Source organism: Panthera leo, chromosome F3 (assembly GCF_018350215.1).
Source record: "Panthera leo isolate Ple1 chromosome F3, P.leo_Ple1_pat1.1, whole genome shotgun sequence".
Classification (NCBI taxonomy): Eukaryota; Metazoa; Chordata; class Mammalia; order Carnivora; family Felidae; genus Panthera; species Panthera leo.
Window position 1 is genome coordinate 10952349 of NC_056696.1, and position 17968 is coordinate 10970316.

General features: G+C 52.4%; 1 protein-coding gene across 3 annotated transcripts in view; it reads left to right on the forward strand.

Moving 5' to 3' along the window:
- Positions 1–17968, forward strand: part of RCSD1 (RCSD domain containing 1) — a 73460-nt gene that overhangs the window by 8195 nt on the left and 47297 nt on the right. The window contains exon 1 of one of the 3 annotated variants that reach the window (XM_042925477.1): positions 3998–4099. The exons of the other annotated variants lie outside the window; for them this stretch is intronic. Coding sequence (XP_042781411.1) covers positions 3998–4099 — 102 coding nt within the window. Of the gene's footprint in view, positions 1–3997; positions 4100–17968 lie in introns of those variants that run through there. 3 annotated transcript variants of the gene reach the window in all.

Consider the following 17968-nt stretch of genomic DNA (forward strand, 5'->3'; position numbering starts at 1 on the left):
AAGGCTTCTGGGAATAACCAGGCTCACAAAAAACCTCCTTGTCCATTCACACCTCTACCTGCAACCCCTCTCATTCTTCCCACTGTGGCTGTTGTGGCCGCACAGTGTGTGCATGTTCTAGAAAACCAGCGTTTACCTTTGGCCCAGGGCAGTGCAGGGACAGGCGAGGTGGGCCCAGCAGCAGCCGAGCATGTGCATCGCCCCGGCCGGACCCAGCGACACAGCACAACAGAAACAGGAAGCTGAGCTTGTGGCTGCTATTACGAAAGCCCAGCACCCACAGCAGAGGTCACTAAGAATTTACGTGTCACAATATGACACCCAGGGCTTCAGGCGCCCTCGGGGCCTCCCCTGCAGACCCTCGCCCAGCACATGAGCTAAAGGGACAGCTCTGCCAGCATGAGGGGGTGGCCCCCACGTCACTCCCCCCTTCCCCCCGCAAAATACATTCCCAGGCTTTGGGTCTCTGGCTCGTCTTGCTCTTGAGGTATGTTTTGATGGATCAGGGAGAAGTTCTGAGCAACCACATCGATGTCAGTGTGGGGGTGCCTACTAAAATACAGAGGTTTTGCCTAAGTTTATCTTTTTTTTAGTCCTCATAAAGACCCACCACATCTGTTTTCGTTGGTGTGGTTCAGTTATGTCTAGAAGGTGACGGTAGTCTGGAAGAGCCAGGCCGCCCATTGGCCCCTGTTCTTTGTCCTGCACTGGAGAGGCTCTGACCGCCCCCACAGTGCCTGTGTGCTCACGGGGAGACCACAGGCCCCTCGGCCTGGCCACTCCTTCAGCTCAGGGCCAGCATACAATGGAGGCCAGGTGGCTAGGCCCGGGGCCTTAAAGGTCGGGCAGAGATTTACTCTGAGACCTTGCTACATATCGGAAAGATTTGCGAAAGGTTCCAGCTGTATCTCTGGGTGAAACTAGCCTAAGCGTCTATGGCCAAAAAAAAAAAGGAAGTTTAAATAAAAATTCAGTTTTAGGGCTTAGGGTTTTGAGAGCAAGAAGGAATGTTAGCAATCTCTCCCGTTCCGTTCATTTTAGTTTATTTTTTTTAATTTTTTAACCTTTATTTATTTTCAGAGAGAGAGAGAGAGAGAGAGACAGTGAATTTTCAGAGAGAGAGAGAGAGAGAGAGAGAGAGAGAGACAGTGTGAGTGGGGGAGGGGCAGATACAGGGGGAGAGAAAGAGAATCCCAAGCAGGCTTCACGCTGCCAGTGCAGAACCCAGCGCGGGGCTTGAACCCACAAAACCACAAGATCGTGACTTGATCTTGTCAGATGCTTAACCGACTGAGCCACCCAGGTGTCCCTATTCCGTCCATTTTAAACGTGAGGAAACTAAACAGAAATGCTTGACCGATGGTCATGCTTAAAATCAGTTAGTGGCGGGGCACCTGGGTGGCTCAGTTGGTTAATCGACCGACTTCGGCTCAGGTCATGATCTCGCGGTCTGTGAGTTTGAGGCCCGCGTGGGGCTCTGGGCCGACAGCTCAGAGCCTGGAGCCTGCCTCATATTCTGGGTCTCCCTCTCTCTCTCTCTGCCCTCTCCCACTCATGCTGTCTCTCTCTGTCTCTCAAAAATAAACACTAAAAAAAAAAAATCAGTTAGTGGCAAAATCAGACCTCCGCCAAAGGACTCTGGGTGCTCGGCGCAGGAACTTCCCTTGTACGGGGCACTGCACATCCGTGTGTTGAAATCAGCTCATAATTCCTTTCTTGCCTCCCCAGTTCTGTGTATGGTCTACGTGCAGGCAGCGGTGCTCAGTTTCCTAGGTCATACCCAGCAAGCACCATTAACTCTGGGAGGGACAGGGACAGGAACAGCTTTTATTGTCATTGTTCTAACCCAGGAGCGCAGAGATTGGGGGGGGGGGGGGTGCTTGGAGGCCCAACCCCCCCAGGTGCAGTGCTATTCCCTTGTTCTCCTAGCCTCCCTCGAGGGGTCTTCCTGGGAGAGCCCCTGGCCCCTGTTTCCCAGTCGTGCCCAAATCCCCTCCCCTCCCCTGAAGTGAAGTATGCGGGAGAAGAACCGGGTTCCAAGCCCCTGTGTTTTCTGGGGCGACGAATGGGAGGCCCCGAGAGCTGCCGACGCCCAGGGGACAGCAAAGCGCCCGAGTGCGGCCCACGTGGGGGTCTAGAGCCCGTGGAGATGGCAGATAGAAGAGTTTGCTGGGACTGCCACAACGTGGCTGCAAACGAGGTGGCTTAGAACAACAGGGATGTATCCTCTGGGTTCTGGAGGCCGGATGGCTGCAATTGGTGTCCCAGGGCCACATTCCCTAAGGAGGCTCCGGGGAGTCTGTTCCCCGCCTCTTCCAGCTCCTGGCAGGCGCCGGCTTCCTTGGCTTGTGGCCACTGCAATCTTTGCCTCACGTTCACGTTACCTTCTCCTCTGTGTGTCTCTCGTAAGGACATGTGTCATTGGATTTAGGACCCACACTGATAATCCAGGGGAATTTCCCCATCTCAGAATCAATACCCTTTTACTAAATGAGGTAACATTCCCAGGTTCCAGAGACCGTGGAGTGATCAGATCTTCTTGGAGGGTGCCGTGTAGCTCACTACCGCGGGCAACTTGCTGTCCGTTCTAGGGGCAGGGGACTTGGGGATTGGCGGGGTGAATCCTTGGTTATTGCAAGCCACATTGGGACAATACCGCCTCTGTCACTGCCCTTGAGTGAATTACCAGTGAATATTTGTTGATACCTGTTGTGTGACCAATAATTTCCTGCCTCTCGGGTAGCAAGACCCACATCGGGGTGGATCGCAGCCACATTTCTTTCTGGTCAGAGCCACAGTTGGGAGACGAGGTCCACAGGGTGCCATGGGACATTGCCATGGAGCTATAAAGATTATCTCCCCCTGGTCTGGTCTCTTTCCAATGAGATAAGTGTGGTATTAGCTGGCTGGAGGAGCCACTTAAGGTTATCCAGGATCAACTCCACATTCAGAAAGGATTGTGCCAACAAGATGATAAAATTGCATTTTATATGATGTCATTTGATATTCTGTTATCAACTACCTGTTCATTATTCATCCCTTTATTCACTGAGTTGGGGACATGTTTTGAGTGGCTACCAAATGGAAATTAACAAGACGCAATACCTGCTCTCAAGATCCATAGAGTTTGGAAGTGGAGAGGGCGCAGAGATGGAAGAAATGATACAAAACTGTTTGATTGGCTCTGTAAAGGCAGTGAGTAAGCAGTTTGGTGTCACACGTGATGACAGGTAATGGTCAGGACAGGCTAGTGTGTGTCCGTAAAGTGCAATTCCACGGTCTTAGCGGCTGAAGACAGCAAAGGTTTCTTTCTCTCACGCTACGTGTCGGTTAGGCGTTGGGGTGGGGGTAGGGGCGCCTGGGTGGCTCAGTCGGTTGAGCGTCCGACTTCGGCTCAGGTCATGATCTCGCGGTCCGTGAGTTCGAGCCCCGCGTCGGGCTCTGTGCTGACAGCTCAGAGCCTGGAGCCTGCTTCCGATTCTGTGTCCCCCTCTCTGTCCGCCCACCCCTGCTTGTGCTTTCTCTGTCTCTCTCTGTCTTTCAAAAATGAATAAACATTAAAAAAAAAAAAAAAGAAAAGAGTTGGGCTGGGGGTTCTGCTCCGTGTCCTTGTCCTCCCTCTGCGACCCGGGCTGACGGAGCAACTTCCATATGGAACATTGTCAGTTGTCCTGGCAGAGGGAAGGAAAGTTCTGGAGGACTGGCACCGGCCCTGGCTCTGGCCGTACAGCCACACTCAACCCCAGGAGTGGGGAAGAGCGATCCTCCCATGTGCCCCCATGTGCCGGGAATGAGAAGAGTTAGGAATGTGTCGTGAACACCGTCCGTGTGCCTTGGGGTCTTACAGGACTTCCAGAGGAGACGAGATGATGCATGAACTGGGTCTGGAAGCAAGACCGTGTCTTTCACGCTGGCAAAGGTGTGAAGCCTGGGGAAGAACACTTACCTGTGCCGCTCACGCTCATTCCCTGGGGACTTACACACCTCGTGGCTGGAGATGTTCTTCCCGATGAAAACGAAACCTGCTTCGCAAACACAAAGAATGTTTTCAGTGATTTTAATTCCCCTTCATGCTTTGGAGCATGATTCGGAGCAGCAGGTGGGTTTGGAGGGAAAGTCATGGGGCGAACACACACCCCCCGTTTCTGTAGGAAAACGATATCAGTGAAATAGAACATGAGCCATTAGGTGCAACTGTTTGTAGTGTTTCTCAAAGAATAAATGAGTTAGGGGCACCCGCGTGGCTCAGTCAGTTAAGCGTCAGACTCTGGCTTAGGTGGCAATCTCACGGTTCGTGAGTTCGAGCCCCCCATCAGGCAGCCTGCTTCGGATTCTGCCTCCCTTTCTCTATTCCCCTCCCCCTCTTGCACTCTGTCTTTGTCTCAAAAATAAAATAAACATTAAAAAAAGAATAAAGAGGTTACAAGAAAAAAAAATAATAGAATCAAAAAGTTTCTCAAACATCTTAGCCCCGGAGCAGCCAATTCCACAGACTGTGCCACCAAGAGTCACTGCTTGCAGCCACCCTTGCTGGCTCGGAAACGCTCCCCCATAGTGAATAGGGAAGCTGTGCTTTTTTTCCCCGCATGTAGTTACAAAACACGCAGAATTACAATTTTTCCCATAAGCCCTTCCTTCTGTGTCTAAGGAAGGGGTGAGTGAAAGCCTGCAAATATCACTGGAATCAGGTGGTAGAATTTGAAGGCAGTGGTAGCAACAGGCCACCCTCTGCCCTCGGTTCCCCCTTGGGTTTCCTTTTCTGAGCACCGCATTTGGGACAGGCCATCAGGGATGCTGTGTGGACGGATAAACCACGAAACCTGAGTTCCGGGTCCACAGTCAGTAAGTAGCTTTAAGGTCCTGGTTGGTACCTCCGTCTGTAAAGCTTGTGCCCGCTTTACCTACCTTAGAGGGTTCATTTGAGAAGGAAGTAAGATCATGTGTGATGGAAAAAAAAAAAATTATGAAGCTGCCTTGGAACATGAAAACATCCAATGGATATAAAGTCATGGTGGCATGGGTATTAATATTTGTTACGTGGATATTGTGAAAAATTGTAACATCCCTGAGCGTGTCTTCTGTAAGAAAGTTCTGGTGTTCTCTTTGCCTAATGGGAGGCGGCAGAGGGAGTGCAAAGAAGGGGATATTGGCATCTATGAACACAGCTAAGACTTCCCCTGAAGGCCGGAAGATGCATAAAAAAGATCCTGGTCTGTGTAATGGTCATAAGGAAAATGTTTTCCAATTCTACCATGCTTTTTTAACATTACTTATTTTTGAGAGACAGAGAGAGGCAGAGCATGAGCAGGGGAGGGGCAGAGAGAGAGAGAGAGAGAGAGAGAGAAAGAATCTGAAGCAGGCTCCAGGCTCTGAGCTGTTTGTTAGCACAGAGCCTGATGCGGGGCTCGAACTCACGGACCGTGAGATCATGACCTGAGCTGAAGTCGGACGCTTAACCGACTGAGCCACCCAGGCGCCCCAGCTTTCTTTTTAAAGCACGCTCCCTTATCTCTTCAACTAAGCGGTAAGCTCTAAGAATCCTCATCATTGGCCCTAGTAGCCTACAATCAGCACAGTATGTATTCAACACACCCTTTTGAATGAAGATCGGATTGCAGGCTTCACATCACCTCCCGGAGAGGCAACGAGGTGGCATAAGGGTTAAGAATACACACGCAGGAGCCACACAGCTGGGTTCGAGTCCTGACTCTACCAGTTACTAGCTTGTGACCTCTCTGTGCCTTGGTTTTCCCATCTGTAAAAATAGAAACGGTAAGAGTACCTACACGATTGGGTTGTTAGAGGATTCAATGAGTTCCTATTTGCGTCAAGTGCTTAGAACAGTGCCCGTCACATAGTAGGTTGGACGTGATTGCTGAATAAATGAGTAGATTTTTAAGAGAACGGCCTCCCTCGCTTTTGGTGCAGCTTTGGCTGGGACCCAGGATAGACAAGAGGACATCTGAAGTTCTCCTCCGGCCCGAGAGTGCGTGACTCCCTGATAGCGTGTGTGGAGAGGGGCGCACAGGGCGTGCAGACCTCCGCTGGTGAATCTCCCTGGGGCCTCTGTAAGAGGCTGGTGCTTGGGGCGGTGCTGGAACAGCAAATCCAGGCCGCAGGCTCGCAGGGCAGCCAAGGCTTGGAAGGAGAAGGGAGTATCATTGGCTCAGTAATTGTATTTCAAAGAAAGGGGTGCGGGGACAGGAGACGGCACGTGTGTTTGGTAGGTTCGCCTGGTAGGACAGTGAAATGAGGCAGGACCTGGGAAGGAGAGAGGCTGACCATCCCACTGCTTTTCTCCCCCGCCCTCCCTCTCACTTACCTGGGTTACGCCTCCCCTGACCTGTCCTCGCCTTGCACACCTGCTCGGGAGGCCCCTGCTGGGGAGCAGAGACTGCTGGGACGTATTTGGAAGTTCATCACTCAAGCCAGAACCCTTCTCAGCGGACGTCAGTCCTGAGCTTCCGGCTGGGTTGAAGGAATTGAGAGCTCCCATGTGCCAGCCAGGAAATGTTGAAATCTCAAAGAGTTGCGTTACTTGTGGTACGAAGGATTTTTCAGCAAGATGAATTCGGAGCGGGACGAACTACCTTGCCCAGAGTGTAGGGGGCCACACTTCACCCCTCAGGGTTTTCCGGCGGGATGTCCCCAGGGCTGGGCCACAGGGCTCTGTCCTGAGCCCTGGCTTTGCGAAACATGTTTATTCATGCCTTTGATGAAACACTGGGGAGAATCCAGATGACCCCCAGCCAGGATAGTTAATACACGCTGCGTGAGGTATTCGAGTTCAAAATGATTTATACAGGATGGGGTGCTGGGTCCAAACAGACCTAACGAAATTAAACAGGGATGAATATAAAGTCCTGTGCTTGGTGTTGGGAAAACGTGCGCCAGGCCAGGAGAGGCTGCTTGGTCCGTCATCCCACGTGTGTTTAGTGGGCCTACTAAGTAGGTGCTGCCTCGGTCCCTCCTCGGAGGGAGTCACACATAAAGGCAGGATCTCAACCACCTTCCTACCGGGGGTGGGAGGTGACAGGATGCATCGGCACATAAGTGCAGGGCACAGGGTGTTATGTAAGTGACAAGATCACGGGACCGGGGGATTTTCTCAGAGACTGGTGCTGTGCACGAGGCTTCAGGGGAGGGGTGACTTCAGAGCGGGCACTGAACGCGAGGAAGGTTTTTTTAAGCAGGTGGCTGTGGTGCAGGGACGAGGAAGAAACGGTGGCGCGGAGCTAATGTGACGAGGAGGAACGAGAGACGTGCGTGGGCAGCCATGAGTAGTACCTCAAGTGACCGAAGTGGAGGGTCTCTTAAGGGAGCGCGCGTGTGTGCACACGTGCACAAGTGTGCGTGCACGCGGGGGTGGGCAGAGGTGGGGCTGGCGGAAAGCTAGGATAAAACTAGACTGTGCACCTGCTGGAAAGACAACACTGGTAACGTGGGCTTTCTTCAGTGGGAAGTGAAGGTCCTCGGTGGGGGGGGGGGGGAGGGGGGCTCCCAGGGTAAAAGGGGCGCCCGAGGGCTTATTCATCTGGTCCCAGCGCACAGGGGGAGGGTGGGGAGACTCTGGAGGGTGATGTACCAGCTGAGGGGCTAAAGCACAATGAGAGGTGGCCTTGAGATTGGAAAGGCCAAGGAGCTGCAGAACAGATGGAAGGGGGGATCCCCAGTATTTGGTATTTCGTTGGAAGCAGCCTTGGGGGGCAGCGGTGAGAGAGAGAGCGATCAGAGCGACTGCACTTTCCATCCAGAGCAGCGAGAAGAATGTTGCTAGTTTGGCAGGGGAGAGGCTGAGTTTTGGTTGAGGCACCGGCAGGACATTGGGAACCGGACATTCGGAAGGTTCAGTGGTCCCCTGCACAGAAATAGTCTCTGAAGCAGGGGAGGTAAAAGCCACTGCAAGGAGACAGTGGCCAAGGCCAAGGCCAAGGCCATGGGCAACTCTCACGTTTGAGGAACACCAGGAGACGAATAAGGACAATGAAAGAGCGCTTTAATTCACATGCACAGGGTTGGGAGTTTTGTTTGTTAATGTTTATTTATTTTAAGAGAGAGAGAGAGAGGGCAAGCAGCGGAGGAGGGACAGAAAGAGGGACAGAGAATCCCAAGCAGGCTCCACAGCTGCCAGCACAGAGCCCCACGTGGGGCTCAGACTCACACACTGTGAGATCATGACCTGAGCTGAAACCAAGAGTCGGATGCTTAACCTACTGAGCCCCCCCGGGGCCCCCCCAGTTAACTGACCATCAACTTCATGTAAACGAACACAGAAAAAAAAGTACTCCATCTCAGGCTTTCTCTCTGTACCCCACCAACGTAGGACCTGGAGTTTTTATCCTGCACAGGAGGCCTCCCTAGGTCTCTCCTTTGTGGGGTTCCATTTTCCTTCCCTTAACTGTCTCTCAAGCTCAAGGAATGGGGGGCCTCCTCACCTCTCAGCGGTGACCCGGGGGCTGGGATTGTGGTAGCCAAGAGGAAGAGAATGGAGGGGGAGGGGACAGAATTAGTTATTCAGTGGGCAGAGGGCTTTTAAGTGCTGTTTGTGGCGATCAGGCTACAGACCCCACATCAGAGAACCCATAGACCTACAGCCACATGTTGAGAAGGTCTGAATTAGGATGTTCTTGGTATTATTTGTAAAGCAATGCTAAAACCACAACCAACAAAAAATCCTCCCAGAAAACCCTAGGACATTGTGTTCAGGAGTTTTCACTTTAGCTTCAAACTGTTATTTTAGGGGCGCCTGGGTGGCTCAGCCCATTGAGTGTCTCACTCTTGATTTCGGCTCAGGTCGTGATCCCAAGGTCATGGGATGGATCCCCATGTTGGGCTCTGCACTGAGCGTGGACCCTGCCTAAGATTCGCTCTCTCTGCCCCTCTCTCCTGCTTGCTCTCTCTCTCTCTAAAAATAAATAAATAAAATGTTACTTTATTATTAGGTTAATATTGCACATTTAAAGGTAAAATTGTAAAAATTCATCATCCTAACACAACTATTTTTCTTTTTCTTGCTCCTTTCTGATCCTCAATTTTAATTCCCTTTGTCATTAAGAAAAAAATTGGGGGAAAAAGATGATTCCGCGTAACGTAACTACTTTCAATTTTGTGTGTCTTTATTATTTTTAGCCACGCACTTGGTTGTTACAAAGTTGTAATCAGCGTATATGCGAGTCTATATCTTTTCACTTAATCTTGTTTCCAAGACAATATCCTTGTTCTACATAGCCCTCTTTTCATTTTAAATGTTTGGATGGTATTCTGTTATATAAATATACCATAACTTATTTAATCATTTTTTTCTATTTTGGGACATGGCATTTACTTTCACGTTCTCCTTACTGTAAATAACATAGCGATACACAGTACATGTATCTTTTTTTGTTGTCCTTTTGAATTATTTCTTCGGAAGCAATTCCCAGGAGTGGAATTATTAGGTCAAAGACTATGAATGTTTCTGTGGTTCTCAGTAAATGTCGCCAAATCGGCCCCATCCTTCCTTCCTTCCTTTCTTCAAGGCTCTCTGTACCTGTAGGGATTGTAGGGAATGTGAGGTGACAGCGACCCGTGGCGCCTGGGTCGGTGCAGAGCCCTGTCCTCCCAGGTCCTCCTGTGGGTCCGCCACCAGCCGGGAGGAGCAGGGGAGGGCAGGAAAGGGCTGTGGGCACCGTGGGAAATGAAGCAACAATCTGGTACTTCCGGCTGGAACAGCTGCAGTTAAAGGGGAAATTACATGCCAGCGAGGGGGAGGCGGGGCAGAGACAGCATGGGACCCCAAGAGCCTCACTCCCAGTCAAGGGTGGGGACAGAACACCCTAGGGTTTGGAATGGCCTCTGGGGAGCAGTGGACTTGCACCTAGGAACCCCCTCACGGTCATGGGCAAGAGTGGTCTGGATTAGGGAGGAGAGACACTCACTCGCTTGCTTGCTTAGTAAAAATACGTAATGAGCGTCCACCATGTCAGGTCCTGTGCCGGAAATTCTGGACACAAAAGGGAATAAAACTTGGGCCCTGCCCACAAGGGGCTTGCAGCCTAGTAGGGAAGTCGGAAGGATAACAGGTGACTGCAACAGCGTGGTCACTTATTCTAACAGATGTGTGCCCGGGGACACAGATCGGGGTGTGACCTGCAGGGAGGAGGAGAGGTGTCCCAGAGGAGGTGATACCCGGGCTCAGTCTGGGACGAGGCAGGAGAGACGGGAGTGCGCGATTTCTGCCCAGGATTTCAGATTTGCAAGGAGTCTCTTTCAGGCTCGGTCCGCTTAGCTCACAGTCCCGATCGCAAGGGAGGGGGAGCCTGAGGGGCCCTGGAGGTGCATTTGTAGCACACACTTTTTAAAGTAGTCAGTTGGGTGTTTATTTGGCGTGGCTGATGAGATCATGGGGAAACCGTTAGAGCTCTCCAAAGCCACCTCTTGGTGCCCCCGCCGCTTTATTCTCAGGGCAATGGGGGGCACGGAGTCATGTGATCAGATTTCCATCTCAGAAAGTTTGCTGTGGCTCCGAGAGAGAGAGAGAGAGAGAGAGAGAGAGAGAGAGCTCGGCATGGGGTCCTGTAGGGGGCTGGTCAGTCGTCTGAACTAGAGATCAGGCAAGTGGGGCTTCAGAAGGGACTGTGGGGGTAGAGGGGGGAGGACCTCCCTCCCCCCTGGAGGGGGACCCTTCCTCCCAGGGCCATGAACTTTCTCCCTAAGGCCTCCCTGGAGACTAAGGGAAGGGGCAGCCCGGTTCTAGGGCTCTGTGCTCTAATGGGGATGCCCAGGTGTGGCCACAGCGTTTGAAGGGAGGGCAGACCTGGGGCTGGGCTTCGAGTGTCCATAGTGAAAGGCAGCTCACCTGTGTCCCCGGGGCCTGTGAAGGGCACTGTGGGTGTTGGGGTGTTGGGGTGTGCCCCGGGGGAGAACCAAGCGAGTGTCACAGCCCAGCTGGGAGAAGTCAGGCACAGGGGTGCAGGTCAGGGCTCTGGACTGAAGTCCATCGCTGAATTGCTGTGATCAGTGACACAAGATTTGGGGTGCTCACCAGGTGTGTCACCATCCCTGCTTGGCTTATGGGGAGGATTAAATGAGACCATGTGTTCGTAGTCAAGGACTTGCAAAAGGTACAGAAGAGGCAGGGTGTTGTCACCTTTGTGCTTTGGAAGACACAGGGAAGTATCTGGAAAACGACTTGGTCCCTCAAAGAGAGGCAGGCGCTCTGGAGCCTGAGAGAGAGAGAGAGAGAAAGAGAGAGAGCGGGGGGAGGGGGGAGGCGGGGAGAGCCACAGGGTGTGCACCTCTGCCTGGGTCTCTGCTTCCTCCTCCTCTTGTGGTTTGCCTTTGAAACTCAGAGCAGCTGTTACAGACGAAAGAACAGGTTGGGTCCAGCCCAGATCACTGGGCTCAGAGGCAGAAGCCATGTTGGAGCCACAATGAGGAAGCCGGCAGGGGGTCGGCAGGACTTCTGGCCTCTCTCGTCTTGGATGTCTCTGACCCGATACCCCTGGGGCCCACCTGGAGGCCCTGGGTCATGAGGAAGGGCCTCCTGTCCATACTAGAGGGACCACTGCCCCCTCACTCCAGCCGGGAGCTCTGCTCTAGCCACAGTTCAGGGCAAAGTTCAGGAGCTAGAGGGACCCCCTTCTTCTGTCCGGTGACGCGTTTTGAGTTTTAGAAACACAAATACCAGTTAAGACCAGAGCAGGGAGGGCCAGAATTCCAGGCCAGCCAATGGCTCGGTTTTGATAGCGCAGGGGAAGCGAGGCACTCTGGCCCTGACCCCATGCCGTGAGCGAGCGCATTCACGGCGGGCTGGCACGAGGGGGACCTCGGGGCCCAGCCCCAGAGGCAGCTTCCGCAGGCCGGGTTCAATGCCTGTGTTAGTTGGCTGGGGCTCCCGTAACCACGTACCACAGACCGTGGGCTCACACAACAGACGTGCATTTCCTCACAGCTCTGGAGGCCAGAGGTCCAAGATGAACGTGTCCTCGGGGCTGGTTTCCTCTGAGGCCTCTGCTCTTGGCCGTAGGATGGGCGTCTTCTCTGGCATCTGCACGGGGTGTCCCCTCCGTGTGTTTCCTAATGTCTTAGAAGGACACCAGTCACGTTGGATGAGGACCTGCCCTAAGGACCTCGTTCTCACTTCACTTGCTCTTTGAAGACCTGTCTCCACATGGTCTCCTGCCGAGGTCCTGAGGGTTAAGACATCAACATACGAGTCTGGGGGACACCTTTCAGCCCATAACGACACCCCCAGACCCAGAGCCTCACTTCCAGCCGTAGGTGAGAATGAAAGGTTGCGGCGGAGGTCACAGCCCCCGAACCACCGCCGCGGGGTGGAAATGAGCTCCGAGGCCTCTGAGCACCGGAGCGGTGGCCCAGGGCCCACCTTTCACTCCATGCCTGGCTCCTTGTTACTTCTGTCCTGCTGTCCCTGGGCCATATCCTGGAAAGAGGGCACCCGGGCACACTGAACCCTGCACTGGCAGCTCCCGCCTGGCTCTCATGCTCTCCGTGCTCCCCTCACCCAGGCCCAGCCTCCGTCTGGTCACCTCTCCTGCCAACGCACAGTGCGGTCCTGTGGACTGCGACCGTGGCACTTTCCGGCCCTTCTGGAAAATTCTCATAGCTTCCTGTCTTGTAGGCCTTGGCTGGTGCTGGTCCCCCTGTCTGGAACTTCACCGCTCCTCCCCATCGCCCTGCGGGTAGTTTTTGTGGCCGGTACGGGGCTCTTACTCCCCGGTCACTATTCCATTGGGGACGCCATGTCTGCCCGGCCAAGATGAAGGGTGAATCTCAGCAGGACCATGGACATCGGTCCACTGCCTATGTGCCCTCTGTCGAGAGGGCGCTGGGGGCTGGCAGAAGGAGCCAGAGCCTCCAGCAACCTCTCTCCCAGTTGCTCCTGAAGAGGCTGCTCTCCCCGCCTCACCTCCACTCCTGTCTGGGCGGGGGGCCCCAGATGTTTCCTCTCACACAGACAGCAGCGCCTTTTCCCACAGGAGGGCAGCGCCCTGTTTCCAGGCCCCGGGAGGAGATCCCCCCCGCCCTGGCTCCTATCTTTGTTCACTCTCCAGTGATTCCCTTCTTATCATCTGGACTGGAGAGGATTAGAGTTTAAAAGGAACTGGGCCCCTTTAAAGTTGAAACCTCACCCTGGCCAGATACAGGCACGTATTTCCAGCCAAGAGGCCTAGGTAAAGATACCAGCAGCTGTCAGACTGGCACCAGGCCTCCCCTCCAAACAGAGAGACCTGCCACTTGCTGTCCCAGCTGGGGGCACACGTCTTCTAATGATGAAAACCGTGAACAGCTTCGAAGCTCACGAACATTACGGTTTGTTGTTTTTTTTTTGCCCATCCTTCAAAATTGACTTCTCCTGTCTCTGTCCGTTTATATCTGTGTTTCTGTGAGTCTCATCACTGCCTACCAGGCAGTGAATCTCCCAGCCCTTGTTTTCTTTTTGTTCCATAAACATCTCTGTGTCAGGAATGTGGAGTGCTTGTCATTTTTAATGGAAGCGTAGTGTTTTATTGCCTTCGTGCCGTGTGGTTTTCTCCAACGGTTCTCTCAGATTTAGTATTCAGACGGTTTCTAATTTTTCACCTTTATGTGAATAGCAATGCTGTAGATAATTTCATATAAACTGCATTTTTCTTCATTTCCTTAGTGTCTATTCTGAAAATAGAGCAAAGCATTTTCAAGCTCCTGTGACACCGTCCCAGACCATTGTTTCAAGAGAGGGCAGCACGCATCAATAGGTAATGCTAACAGCAGTTTTTAAGGAAACCATTTCCCTATAATCCTGGCAATTCTGGCTTTTTATCATGATGACACATTTTGCCAATCTAATGGTCGTGCGATGTTACCTTAAAGTCGATTTGCATTTTATTATTGACCACCAACGTTCCGTGTCTTCCCAAATGATAACTTGGAGTATCTTCCCCTTCAGTTTTGGAAGTTTTTCTGCGTTAGTTGCTTTCTGGTGCTTATTTCACAGAGATTTCACAGGTGTAAACACGTTGCGTGATTTCCCTTAGCAAGCTTCTGCCCTGGCAGCCTTTGCCTCCTCTAAGTCTTTTTTAGATCAAAGCAATGGTTTCCAGCCCTGGGTGCGTGTTAGAGTCCTGTGGGAGAGTTTCCAAAATACAAACCTTGGCCCCCTTGGAAATACAGGAGAGGAGCCGAGTAGACGACGGCTGGCTTTTTCTAACAGGTGGAGGCCCCGAGACTTGGTCCAGAAACCAGGGCCTCAGTCTTTACCCAGTGGCTGTTGTCTTCAAACCAGGAAATATTTATTGCACACCCACTCTGAATTGGCCACTCTGCTAGGAGTGGGGGAAGCCCAGGTAAAGTGGATGGGACATGCCTGCAAGGGGAGTCATGCCGGTGAGAGGGACGGAGTTCATTGTAGCCACGGAAGTGCTATGGGAGAGGTCCCCGAAGGCTTCGTGGAGGCAGCAAGAAGCTGGGTCTTGGAGGAAGAAGAGCTATCCAGGAGGAAATAAAGATGAGGCTTTTGAGGTAGAGAAACAGCACGGACAAAGACACAGAGGCATGAAAATACAGAGCGTGCTTGGGGCGCCGCAGGAGAGCGTGGTGGGAAGAGGAGGGTGTGGAGCTCGACTGCCAGGGCTTTGCCATCATCGTCCGCAAGTCAGGTAGCCTCTCTGAGCTCCGATTCTGCCGTTAACGACATGATGATCATAATGCCTGGCTGGCTGGCTGGTGGTGACCCAATGAGATCTCTTTATTGAACACTAGAGTATTCTTGGCACATGGTAAATGCAAGATAGGTACTGATTGTTATTATTGAGAAAGTGCCAGGAGAGGTGATGGGTTGGGGGGGGGGGGAGGGGGTGGATGCCTTTAGGCACAGCGACCACTGTGAGAATGAAGGGGCCAGACCGGAAGTACAGGATGAACAGAAGACAGTCACTAGGCTTGGTGACCTGTCGAATGTGGGAAGGCAGGGGAGAGAGAGCAGAATCTGATGTCTCCTCATTCCACCACCTGCACGTCCGCTCCTGGGCTCAACCTGATCCAGGGACCCAGCGATTGTCGCTGATCTTCATGGCTCCCAGAGACCGAGTCCCAGGGGTTGGGAAAACCGTGGAGGAAGAGCACAGGGGCCCCTTGTTTCCAAAACTAGATGGAGGCTACACCTCTGCCCCAAGGAAATGAGCTCAGCTTCCTCAGTCCCCCGCTCCTGCAAAAGGAATCTCAAGCGTGGCGACTTAGAGCCTGCTCAGGACCTTCCGCGACCGCCATCCCGGGCCTCCGGACGTCTTGGGCTGTTGAAGCGTGTGGCCCAGGCACATCTCTGCCCACAGGAGGGATGTGCTTTGCAGAGAGGAAATGGCTCAAACCGGATATTGCCTTGTTTGTGTTCCCTGTGAAGAAAAGGGACCATTTTACTCTCCTCTTTTATTTATGTTTTCGGGATCAGGCAGTTATTTTTAATTCCTCCAGTTTCCTGCTGTCCACAGGTGTTTCCTGTGGCGGTGCCGTCAGAAAGAACAGAGCCCATGACATCCTCAGCTTTGTTCCTGAGATTTCCAAAACGTCTCCCCGCTTTGTGACCTGCGTGTGCCGCCTCGGATCCCCTCTGGTGCACACATGGCCCCTCCACAGCTCGCTTTGTGCTGTCCCCCACGCGGCCGTGCGGTGAGCGGGCCTTTGCTCCTAATGCCACCTGGTGAGAGGTGGCAACGGGGAGACTGCAGAGCGGGAAGCCTAGTCTCTGCAGACCTCTGGTTGTCGAGTCCCTAGCTGTTGTGGCATTGATGACAGCTTCGCAGCTCCGGGAGGATCATTCTTTATTTCTTATTTGTGGGACAGTTAGTTCTCCCACCTCCCACCAATTATGATAGCCCTGTGGAACAGCTACTGAAAAGGCAGAATATCTGTTTATTTTTACCCCCAGAAAGTTACACACAAAGGAAAACTTTGGGGAAAGCCTTTTGGTGACGGGAAGCCCTTTCGTAAAGCAAAGAAACTCTCAGTAAAGCACATCTCTCTCGGTTCATCTATTTTACAACGTACGTGAACCTACGGAGCCTCGTATCTGTCTCTTACAAGGAACGGGACGCTTATTTATCGAGTACTTTTGTTACACGGCTAGTCTTTTAAAACCTTCACAGCCGTTCTGCGAGTGGGGTATTTCTGCCCCATGTTACTGATTAGGAGACTAACGCTCAGAATGGTTAAGGGGTCTAGTGGCTGCTGAGGGGGCAGGAGCAGGACTCAAGCCCAGGTCCCTCCCTCATCCTGTCTGGAGTTCACCCTGACCCCCCTTAGAATCCGATGAGGAGATGATAATGCCCGCGATGTTATTTAATATTAAGAGCGATGAATCAGTGATGTACACTTGATAATCAAAAATAAATGCACCTATTAAACCAAAGGATAGCTCCGGGGATTATCCAGGAAAACAGGCTAAATAGGATAAACATTCTTTCCATAAATCAGAAGTAGCAAACTTCTGGATCACATGCCGCAGGCAGACATTGTCTCGCCCCAGTGAAGTTTTCCTTTTTTTGTCTTGTTTTGTTTTATGTTTTGTTTTTTGTTGTTAAAAATGAAATCAAGGAGCACCTGGGTAGCTCAGTCGGTGAAGCATCCGACTGAAGCTCAGGTCACGATCCTGTGGTTCACGAGTTCGAACCCCGAGTCAGGCTCTGTGCTGACAGCGCAGGGCCTGGGAGCCTGCTTTGGATTCTGTGTCTCCCTCTCTCTCTGCCCCTCCCCCACTCGCCCTCTGTCCGTCTGTCTGTCTCTCTCCCTTTCAAAAATAAACATTAGGAAAAAAACCCAAATCAATAGATCATACTTACAAGTCAGGCTTTTAATCTTCTCTTGAAAAAGCCAATCACTTGAATGACCCTCTGCAAAACGACTCAGTGTGAGCCATGCGGGCAGTTGGCTGGAGAAGGGTGGCAGCGGCCCCTTTCACAGGGGTGGCGGGGGTTTCCCCCACCCAATCCTGTCCATCACCTGCCTGGCCTCTGAGGGCACCTCGGTTTGTAGCGCCCACCCTCTTTATGCAGAGAGGTGCATAAAAACAGGCTTTGGAGGTACACTCGGGATCAGAACGGGTCTTGCACGCTGGGAAAGTCTCCCACCCGCTCTCAAAGAGGTCGTGGCTCCCAACTGTCAAGCTGCATTCCCAGCATGGCAGCTCTTGTTCGGAATCCACACCATTGACATCTAGAGTACAAACACACGTCATGGAAGGGAGGATGGCTGTGTCGCGGTAAGCGTCAGTCTGACCAAGTTCTGCACCCAACTCCGCTAGACCAGCATGGGACTCCGGGAGGATTCCTTTACCCCTGTGCTTCCTTGTCAAACAAGGCTAATGGCATAGCAGTATCTACCCCACACGGCTGTTGAGGGGATTAAACACTACGTCCATGATCTGCCTCGAACAGAGCAGACACACGATCCGTGTTGACTCCTGGCCTCTTTTTCCTTTCCCAAACCGCTGATTACACGACTCTGCTGGGGACATAGCCTGTTTTTCGTCGAGGGTAGAGATGTACCCATGCTGAATGGTCCAAGATCTGTAGAAAATCAGGGTGTGGGGTCTAAAGGAAATGACCTCTTTCTCCTTTCTCTTGTCTCGTAATTGGTTTTTTTCTGAGTATATGCTGACCCAGAAGGGGATGCTTTGGCTTCGGATCGATCGATCTCGATAGTTTCCTTGAGCAGAGAGCAGTCTGTAACTCTGCTCTCTTAAATGCAACTCTGCTTTTAAATGCAAAGGGACGGCATTTAAAAATGTGTTTGGGGGGGCGCCTGGGTGGCTCAGTCGGTTAAGCCTCCGATTTTGTCTCAGGTCATGATCTCACGGTCCGTGAGTTCGAGCCCCGCGTCGGGCTCTGTGCTGACAGCTCAGAGCCTGGAGCCTGCTTCAGATTCTGTGCCTCCCTTTCTCTCCCTGGCCCTTCCCCACTCATGCCCCATCTTTCTCTCTCAAGAATAAATAAAC